This window comes from Cyprinodon tularosa, unplaced genomic scaffold, assembly GCF_016077235.1.
Source record: "Cyprinodon tularosa strain WSP-4 unplaced genomic scaffold, ASM1607723v1 ctg172, whole genome shotgun sequence".
Lineage (NCBI taxonomy): Eukaryota > Metazoa > Chordata > Actinopteri > Cyprinodontiformes > Cyprinodontidae > Cyprinodon > Cyprinodon tularosa.
Window position 1 is genome coordinate 19,715 of NW_024038551.1, and position 10,095 is coordinate 29,809.

Here is a 10,095-nt window from a genome sequence, read left to right on the forward strand (position 1 = left end):
GCGGACTGGATAAGAGTTTAAAATCAGACGGGCACAAACTTTAAAGCATTAAACTACATATTTGCTTAATAAACCGAAAACTTTTTACACGTGCTTTTATTTTGAAGGATGCCCGCGAACCGGAAGTCAGGTCTTCTGAAGCTAGAAAACATCTCTGTGCAATGTGGATTATCACAGATATCCCGAACATAATGTTCCAGAACAAGGAGCGGACTGGAAAAGAGTTAAAAATCAGACGGACAGCAACTTTAAAGTATTAAACTACATCTTTATGCCTTTATTTTGAAAGATGTCCTCTAACCGGAAGTTAGGTCTTGTGAAGCTACGCGGTTCGTTTTGGGACAGAACTGGTCAACTTTGACCGTAAAGAACCTTTAACCTATCAGGGACTTTGAACGGGTCCCACGTAACTTCGGGAAGAGGACAACAAACAGTTTAGCTGGCGAGGAAACGCAGAATAACTTCAGCTGGACCAAAGTACGGAGCTAAGCTCAGCTAGCCGGAGCTAACCGGTTAATGGCTTTAATGCGAAGCTGCTGACCAAACGGAACCGAACCAGAGCCGACCCAGGTTCAGGTTTGGACGATTTAAACTGGATCAGAGAGCTGATGGCCCGCTGCTGACGTCAGTAGATAAACTCACCTGGACAGGTAAAGCCTCTGCCTCACTGACAACAGGGATGCTAGCTAGATAGTCAACAAAGTTTTTCTTCTGGAAGAGAATTAATTTCTAGTGGATAAGACGGATAAGATATTTGGACCGATATAGCAGGTTCCAGTGTTAAGTTCTTTGATTTATCTTAGTTAAAACGGTAAAGTTCTGACTCCAAAAGCTTCAATCGAACCTCAGAACATTTTTACATTAAACATACATTAAATCCTATAGAACCTGCTAATATCAATTAACAACAATTTTTTTTTTGTTAAAAGTCGGTTTAATTGAAGGTTCACAAATCCGAGACCTGATTTTAATTAATCTACAAATAGTTTAGATTAATCTAGTCCAGGTTTGATGTGTCTAAGTGTTGTACTTTTAGAGTTATACCACATATAGTGTGATATGGAGACAAAAAAGTGTTAAAATCGGTTTTACTGCAGTTTCACAAATCAGACCAAGGTTTTATAAATCCAAGACCTGGTTTTAATTATTCTACAAGTAGTTTAGAATAATCTAATCCAGGTAAGATGTGTCTACAGGTGCTGGTCATAAAATTAGAATATCATGAAAAAGTAGATTGATTTCAGTAATTCCATTTAAAAAGTGAAACTTGTATATTATATTCATACATTACATACAAACTCATATATTTCAGATGTTTATTTTGTTTAATTTTGATGATTACAAATGACAACAAATGAAAATCTCAAATTCATCATATCAGAAAATTAGAATATTACTGAAGACCAATAAAAACAAAGGATTTATAGAAATGTTGGCCAACTGAAAAGTATGAACATGAAAAGTATGAGCATGTACAGCACTCAGTATTTAGTTGGGCCTCCTTTGGCCTGTATTACTGCAGCAATGCGGCGTGGCATGGAGTCGATCAGTCTGTGGCACTGCTCAGGTGTTATGATAGCCCAGGTTGCTCTAATAGTGGCTTTTAGCTCTTCTGAATTGTTGGGTCTGGTGTATTGCATCTTCTTCTTCACAATACCCCATAGATTTTCTATGGGGTTAAGGTCAGGAGAGTTTGCTGGCCAATTAAGAACAGGGATACCATGGTCCTTCAACCAGGTACTGGTAGCTTTGGCACTGTGTGCAGGTGCCAAGTCCTGTTGGAAAATGAAATCTGCATCTCCAAAAAGTTGGTCAGCTGCAGGAAGCATGAAGTGCTCTAAAACTTCCTGGTATGTGGCTGCGTTGACCCTGGACCTCAGAAAACACAATGGACCAACACCAGCAGATGACATGGCACCCCAAACCATCACTGACTGTGGAAACTTTACACTGGACTTCAAGCAACGTGGATGAAGTGCCTCTCTTCTTTTCCTCCAGACTCTGGGACCTTGATTTCCAAAGGAAATGCAAAATTTACTTTCATCAGAGAACATGACTTTGGACCACTCACCAGCAGTCCAGTCCTGTTTCTCTTTAGCCCAGGCAAGACGCTTCTGACGCTGTCTGTGGTTCAAGAGTGGCTTGACACAAGGAATGCGACAGCAGAAACCCATGTCTTTCATACGTCTGTGTGTGGTGGTTCTTGAAGCACTCACTCCAGCTGCAGTCCACTCTTTGTGAATCTCCCCCACATTTTTGAAGGGGTTTTGTTTCACAATCCTCTCCAGGGTGCGGTTATCTCTCTTGCTTGTACACTTTTTTCGACCACAGCTTTTCCTTCCCTTCGCCTCTCTATTAATGTGCTTGGACACTGAGCTCTGTGAACAGCCAGCCTCTTTAGCGATGACCTTTTGTGTCTTGCCCTCCTTGTGCAAGGTGTCGATGGTCGTCTTTTGGACAACTGTCAAGTCAGCAGTCTTCCCCATGATTGTGTAGCCTATAGAACTAGACTGAAAGACCATTTAAAGGCTTTTGCAGGTGGTTTGAGTTAATTAGCTGATTAGAGTGTGGCACCAGGGGCCATCAATTTTGAACCTTTTCACAATATTCTAATTTTCTGATATGATGAATTTGAGATTTTCATTTGTTGTCATTTGTAATCATCAAAATTAAACAAAATAAACATCTGAAATATATGAGTTTGTATGTAATGTATGAATATAATATACAAGTTTCACTTTTTAAATGGAATTACTGAAATCAATCTACTTTTTCATGATATTCTAATTTTATGACCAGCACCTGTAGGTGTTGTAATTTTAGAGCTAGACCGCATATAGTGTGATATAGATACAAAAAAGTGTTAAAATCGGACTTTATTGAATTTTAACAAATCATAGACCTGGTTTTAATCATTCTACAAATAGTTTAGATTAATCTAGTCCAAGTTTGATGTGTCTAAGTGTTTTTAGTTTTAGAGCTAGACCACTTCTACTGAGACATGGACACAAAAAAGTGTTAAAATCGGCCTTTATTGCAGTTTCACAAATCAGAGAATGGTTTTATAAATCCCAGACCTGGTTTTAATTATTCTAAAAAAAATGTTTAGAATAATCCAGTCCAGGTTAGATCTGTTTAGGTGTTGCAGTTTTTTTAATTAGAGTAGACAAAAAAATGCTAAAGGTAAGAAAAAATGTATTCATTTCCCAAATCGGAAGCCAACTTCAGCTTTGTTTAAAACACAGAAACTAAAACGCCTTCATCTCATTTTACTAAGTGAAACCTCACAGCTAACTTTATGTAAAATTAAACTTTAGATCCTGAACGAGCTGATGACATCAGCCATGTGATCAAATATGTATTTATATTTCTGTATTTTATTAGCAAACACAGATGAATGGATCCAAACCAGCCTGGTTCTGTGATAAACATGAGCCGAATGAGTCGCTGGTCTATAAATAATCGACACTCAGAAAAGTTTTCACACTCCGTTGCTGCATCCAGATCCATACGAATAAAACCTCAAAATATGATCAGATTAAATTTGGATAATTCTTAGATATTTTATTCACCCCATTCTAATTGTCCGTTCTGAAAGTTTTCACCTGTTCATATTGAAACAAGAACATTTTTCATGCCTGTTAGTATTTGTTTTTTTATTTCCATGGTATCGGATATTTGAAGTAGGCAAAAATGTTTCCAAAAGCAGCACTGGTTGGTCAACCAATCCACCGTTAAGGTTCTGGGTCTGAGCCGGGCCCGGTGGATAACTGGGTTCTGATCCGTTAACGTGGTTCTAAATGTTCTTCTGTGCTGTTTTCAACCCCCCGCAGTCCGAAGTTCTGAGAAGGATGAAGTAAGTTCTGATTGGTGTTAGATAGCTGGTAGTGTAGATGGAAGTTCATGGTGTTCTGTCTTTCTGGTTCCCAGTCCGGTAGGAAAGGAACCACTTAGAACTGATGAGATCCACGCTTGGCAGGAGGTTCTGGATCAGAACCAGAAGGCTCCCACAACTCTGGATGGAAACATTACAGAAAAGGGTCAGAAAGCCTTTAAGTTCCGGGTCAGGACTAAAGTCACCATTTGGGACGGTTGATTCTGTCTGTTGACAGATGCTGCCAGCTTGACGGATCAAGGGTTCTGTTCCAAGACCGGCAGACATGCAGGGTGGTTCTGAGCTGTCCGGGTCCATCCAGAGGGAACAGCGCTGGTCACCACAGACTCAGAAAGAGCCCAGAACCTCCTACAGTCCCACCTCCTCCCTGGTTCTGGTTCTGAAGGCCCACAGCTTCATGTGTTGAGGTTCAGTAAAATTTCGACCAGAACCCGATAATCTTCTCTGGATTTGGATTTCTGAAACTTTCAGGAGGTCACAGCTGGGTTCTGACAGAACCAACCGGGCCACCAGACACGTGGAGCAGTTTCAGGATCCAAACCCCGACAGACCCCTTCAGGTTCTGGTGAGCCGCATAGAACTGCATAGCAGGAAGTTAGCAATGTGGATCAGAACCAGCATAGTGGTCCACCAGCTCCAGGTTCTGCGCAGGTCAATACCACACAGTCAGAACCATGCTGCTCGTACCGATCCAATCACCAGAGGTTCTGTTCTGGAGTAAGATCCACTCCCTGCATTCTCACTGAGGTTCTGCTGATCTCGGTAAACTTTTGGGCAGAACCTTCACTGGTTAACTCGCCGGGCTGTCAGAACCGCTGCTGACCACAACAGAAAGGATGGGTTCTGTGGCGTATTCTCTGGTTGGAGGGTTCTGATCCTTCTATCAGTTAAAATGGACTGATGTATCAGAACCTAACTGTGGACCCCAGTCTGATCCGGAACATCTCTGTCCTCCTTAGCCAGTTCTGGATCATGTTTCTGGATCAGGTTCTAGATTCTGCGATTGGATCGGGTTATGAATCCCACGTCTGGATCGGAATCTGAATCCCGCGTCTGGATCCCGCGTCTGGATCTGGTTCTGGATCCCGAGTTCTGATCGGGTTCTGGATCCTGAGTTCTGATTGGGTTCTGGATCCTGTCTCCCTCTGTCTTTCCTTCAGGATGCTCCAGGGCCTTCTGAGCAACCCGGACCGGGACCGGCCTCTGGTCCGGGTTCCCTTCACCATCTTTGCCGTGGCAACGGTTCTGCTCCCGCTGATGGGCCTCCTGGTCTGCCTGGTGACCTCCATGCTGTACCACTACGAGGACGCCACCTACACCCACTGCCAGGTGAGGAGGAGCGGGAAGCGGGTCGGGTCCGAGGAGGAGTCGGACCAAATTCAACCTTGGAATCTAAACAGACTGAAACTATTAGTTTCTCCTCATCCCTTAATCTGCTTTAATCTGTGAACAAAATCAATAATAATCCTCCTTCTAGTCACTGAATCATTAGATATAGTGTCAACAACTTTGGCTTTTTGGTTTGTTTATAAAACTGTTTCAGATCATCTTAGAAATATTAAGAACATCAAAGCTTCTTTAATCTGAAACATCAAAGAATTTGGAATCAAATTTGAGACCAAAAGCAGAAATTTAATTTAATCTGGGAATAAAACATCCAGCTCTAAACAGCGCTCTTTAGCCCCGCCCCTTTCCTTGCTTGATCCACACATCAGCTGAGCTAGCTTTATTACCCAGAATTCATCAGTTTGATTTGATCAACATTAAATTCCCTTTAAACCCTCTTGTTTCAACAAACCGATCATTATTGTTTCTAAAGTTATGTTCATCCGTTATTCTTCTCCACATTATTCTGTTTTATTAACAACCGCCTGATAATTTGTAACAAAAATTTATTTTTCACTTAAGATCTTAAAATAAATAGTTTATTTTAATGATTAATTAAAATTTGGAATTGGACCCAACCTCAATGGTCTAGAAATAAATTTTTCCGACTCTGTTAATTTGCTCGTTTTGCTTGAAGAAGTCAAACCTTCTTTTATCTGTTTTTTTGTTTTAAAAGTTACTTCTTTAAGCAAGACAAAAAGGAATGAAATTACATGTCCAAATATTTTGTTTTAAAATCTATTTTATGTCTTCTAGACTTTCGCTGCAGGAGCATCTATCCCCATATATATATATATATATATATATATATATATATATATATATATATATATATATATATAGTCTTATCATCTTAGTTTATTTACTGTTTTGTACTGTACTTATTGTTTTAAAATTCTGATTTATAATCCTAGTCGACAAGCACCCTCATTTACATTTTCCCCTAAATATTCCCAATTATGATATGTTTATATTATTTATTGGCTGCAGGTAAAAATATCAAAGATATTAAACAAAGATATGAAATTATACAATATAATCTACAAAAACTTAAATTCTATCAATGTAGTAGGTCATTATATCAATTCGGTCTGTAAAATTAGCTTCCTGTAGTTTCTTTAAAGGTCCAGCAGGTGTCAGTATTCTGTGAGGCAGCATCAATAGTTTGGCAAACACTTCGAGATGCCTGATTAACCCATCACTAGGAAACGGCCTAGTTAAAGTTTGGACCTAAGCCTGATTGGGAGGCTGGACCTTCAGCAGGCCGTTTATTCTGATGGTTCTGGATGAAGGCGGCTCCACATGTTGGAGACTCAGTCAAAAGAAATGTTTTGTTTGAACCGCCCCTCTTCCCGTCTCTCTGTCCGTCCAGGTGTCCAACTACCTGCCTTCCATCAGCTCCGCCATCAGCCGGGCCCCGGAGCTCTACATCTGGCGCAGCTGCATCGGCCTCCACTCGGCGCCGCGCTACCTGGTGGCCGTGGCCTACTTTAACTTCTACCGCTGCCGCTTCGCCGCCAGGCTGCCGGAGCTGCTGCTGAGCGGCCTGGTTCTGATCTGCAGCGTGGCGGAGAACACGGGCCTGGTTCTGCTGACCTACGTGGCGTCCACCGAAGCCTACAGTGAGTCGGCCGGCGGAGCTCCTCCAAAGGCTCCTGGTGGCATTGCTCAGAGTAACCGCTTTGTCTGTTGTCTGCAGAGGTCCATAAGTACGGCTTCATCGTCTTCATAGCGTGCTCGCTGCTCCACATGCTCATCACCTGCTGGCTGTGGTACGTCATCAAGAGGCAGTACGTCAGCCCAGAGGTGAGCTGAGCCCAGCGACACCAGATGGTTCTGTTAGAAAGTCCTCACTGCAGGTTTATCTGTGATGTCACCTAGAGCAGTTGGGCAGATAAAGTCCTACAGAGAAGCAGTGGTTCTGTGCTGCTGGTTCTGGTCCATTTCATCCTTTATTCATTAATGATAAACATCAGATTTATTTATGAATGTAAACAAATGAATGTAAACCCCTTTGAAGAGTGGAGATGTAGATCAGCTGTGGAGTGTCCCCGGCTGCCGCCCAACCAGAACCATCGGTATTATTATTTGTTAATTAAGGCCTTAATTGGCATTAAAATTCATCAAATGTGATTATCATGGCATTTAAAAGGCTTTATTAAAAAACATTTTTTTTTATAAAAACAATTTGGTTTTTATAATATTGTTTGTTTTTATTATATTGTGATATATTTGCTCAGAATATATACACACATATATACATATTGTATATGTGTGTGTGTATATGTGTGTGTGTGTGTGTGTGTATATGTATATATGGGCAATGTGTTGATGGGGTTAAAATTATTTCCAAAATCTTTAAAAGAGCATCAGAAAGCATTAAATTAGAGTTACTCATTTCTGTATAAACCCCATAATAAATCTGAGTTGATCGGTCTGTGCTGCTGGGATTAAACCGCCTTCTGCTCTCCGTCTGTATTTCTGGTTCAGGAGAAGACGTCCTTCCTGTGGAAGACCCGCCTCTTCCTGTTCAACGTCAGCTGCTGCGCCTTCGCCGCCTACTTCTTCAGACGCCACAACAAATACTGTGAGGAGGGAGGTGAGTCCAGCCGCCGCAACGCAGGTGTCCTGCCGCTCATCATGACTCCGTCTGACCCTCTTCTGTCCGTCTGTCTGTCCCCCCCCACCAGTCTACACCCTGTTCGCCTTCTTCGAGTACATGGTGGTCTTCTCCAACATGGCCTTCCACATGACGGCCTTCTGGGACTTCGGCAGCACTCAGGTGATGGTGGCCACGCTGCCGGAGGAGAAACGCTTCTGACCCGGACATGAGAATGGATTCTGAGGGATCACAATGAGGTTCTGATGCAGAACCCGATTCACAGCTCCACCAACAGTTAACTTAACAGGAACTAGAAATTAGGAGGGAAACGGTTCTGGTTCGCTGACGGGGTCCGGACAGACAAACAGTTTTAACAGATCAGGGACAGAACCATCGGACCGGAACAAGGGACCAAACCGTTGCCCAATGGATCCCACAGAACCATGGATCTTTTCCCCTGCAGGATTGAAACCTTCAGGAGGTTCTGTTTGAAATCTTTTCCATAGCAGGAGTGGAAAGAATAAAGCTTCCTGTTCGGATCAGTCTGGTTCTGTTCCCAGAAAAGAAAAGGTTCTGCCACATGAGACGGAACTGGTTTCTCCTGGCTTCCAGCAGAACCTCGGTTCAGAACATCTTTTTATTTATTCTTAGAATTTAATAAATTTTTTTCTGATTTTTATAAAAAATAAAAGCCTAACATAAAAACCATGATAGGGCTAATTTCACAGGGTTACCATGGTGATTAGATGCCATAGCGGTACTGCTGTCAGTCTGGGCCAGGATCAGGAAATCAGGAGGACACATGACTGCTCTAGATGACTGGACTTTAGAGGCCCAGTAGACCAGAACCAGGAGAAAATGTGGCACCGTTACCCGTCAGACCGGACCTGCAGCAGCCCAGAGCGGGCTTCATGTCCTGCTCTCGAGGTTTCACCTGGTGAATCTTCTGTTTTATAATCCTCTCACCACAACAGGTTTTCCTTCCACTCAATTTTCTACTAACATTGGATACAGTAAGCAGCCTTCAGTTGCCTAAAATATATATTCAAATGCTGAAACATTCAAATATTTGATTAATTCAAAGGAAGAATAAATATTTCCTACAATAAATAAACTTTGCATTTTTTTGTGCAATAAGGTCAGGGCTCTGTACAGCAGGGGGCGCTGCTCCACAGAACCAGACCTGCTGATGGGTTAGGTTCTCCTTGAACCCTTCCAATAAAGCTGGCAGCCTTTATTAATGAAAATATTTCATGAATAACTGAACAGTCTGATTATAAAGATTAACCCATGTGATGTCATCAGACCCTGATCCAATCAATTTACAGCTTCTAAAAATCTAATATGGAAGAAGAGGACTCCTTACATTGGTCAGCTAAGCGACCCTGGCTCAACAGCGCCATCTGCAGGGCGGATACAGGACCTGAATACAGACAAACGTCAGGCCACCACAGCCTCGCAGCTCCTGGAGGCTCGCTAACCATCCTGGAGGGCTCCTCCTGTCATGTCTGCGAAAGCGTTCCTCAGAGGATCCAGGTTCTTCCATGAAGGAGACATTTTATGGTTTGGAGATGTCTGTCTGCAGGTTATTCATTTAACAGACTTCCCTCCCCAACATCATTACTTTAAACAACAGAAGCAGGCAGAACTCAGACCAGTAAAACCACAGCAGCTGTTTAGGGAACCAGCAGAGTGGAACTTCTCCAGAACTTTACTGTAAAAAAGCTTTTTGTAGTGAAAAAAAAGGTCTAATTTTGGATAATTTTAGATCATCAATGTTCTGAATCATGACCTCAGCATCCTCATTTTATCCCTAAAAATATTTTCTGATTTCGATCTGAAAATGTGCACATTGTTAAAACGGAACCAGAACCTGCTCTGATCAGAAGATCTGGTTTGTTAATCGTCTGAGTAAATGTCACCAGATTAACAGTCTGAACAGATGCAGGATCTGTGGTTCACACCATGTGAGCCAGTTACAGGAACCAGGTTCTGCCATCATTTCCCGTACATTCATCTAACAGATCTACTTATTTGATGCTGAGTGAGCCCAGATCATAACTCTTCCACCACTGTGCTGCTATGAGCTGTTGGTACTACCGTCTGGTTTTGTCTCCTGACACGTTTCTATGTTTTACACCCAAACATCTCAGCCTTGGTCTCTTCCTGGGCGTCTTCGCCCCTGATCCCTATTTATTCACTGGATTGCTGA

At 42.1% G+C, this 10,095-nt stretch overlaps 1 protein-coding gene across 1 annotated transcript; it reads left to right on the plus strand.

Moving 5' to 3' along the window:
• The first annotated feature begins 261 nt into the window (after positions 1 to 261).
• Positions 262 to 8,550, plus strand: pgap2 (post-GPI attachment to proteins 2). The gene is made up of 6 exons (XM_038281531.1): positions 262 to 650; positions 5,056 to 5,224; positions 6,654 to 6,903; positions 6,981 to 7,087; positions 7,772 to 7,880; positions 7,972 to 8,550. Exons 2-6 carry the CDS (start codon positions 5,057 to 5,059, stop codon positions 8,100 to 8,102), a joined length of 765 nt encoding a protein of 254 aa, XP_038137459.1. The 5' UTR covers positions 262 to 650; position 5,056; the 3' UTR covers positions 8,103 to 8,550.
• The last annotated feature ends 1,545 nt before the right edge of the window (positions 8,551 to 10,095 follow it).

What these genes read in the sequence shown, in the direction of transcription:
- pgap2 (XM_038281531.1), top strand. Translation starts at nt 5,057, where the DNA reads ATGCTCCAGGGCCTTCTGAGCAACCCGGACCGGGACCGGCCTCTGGTC. An exon ending in GGCGTCCACCGAAGCCTACA is followed by an intron (nt 6,904 to 6,980) that starts GTGAGTCGGCCG and finishes TGTTGTCTGCAG; the next exon opens with AGGTCCATAAGTACGGCTTC. An exon ending in CAAATACTGTGAGGAGGGAG is followed by an intron (nt 7,881 to 7,971) that starts GTGAGTCCAGCC and finishes CCCCCCCACCAG; the next exon opens with TCTACACCCTGTTCGCCTTC.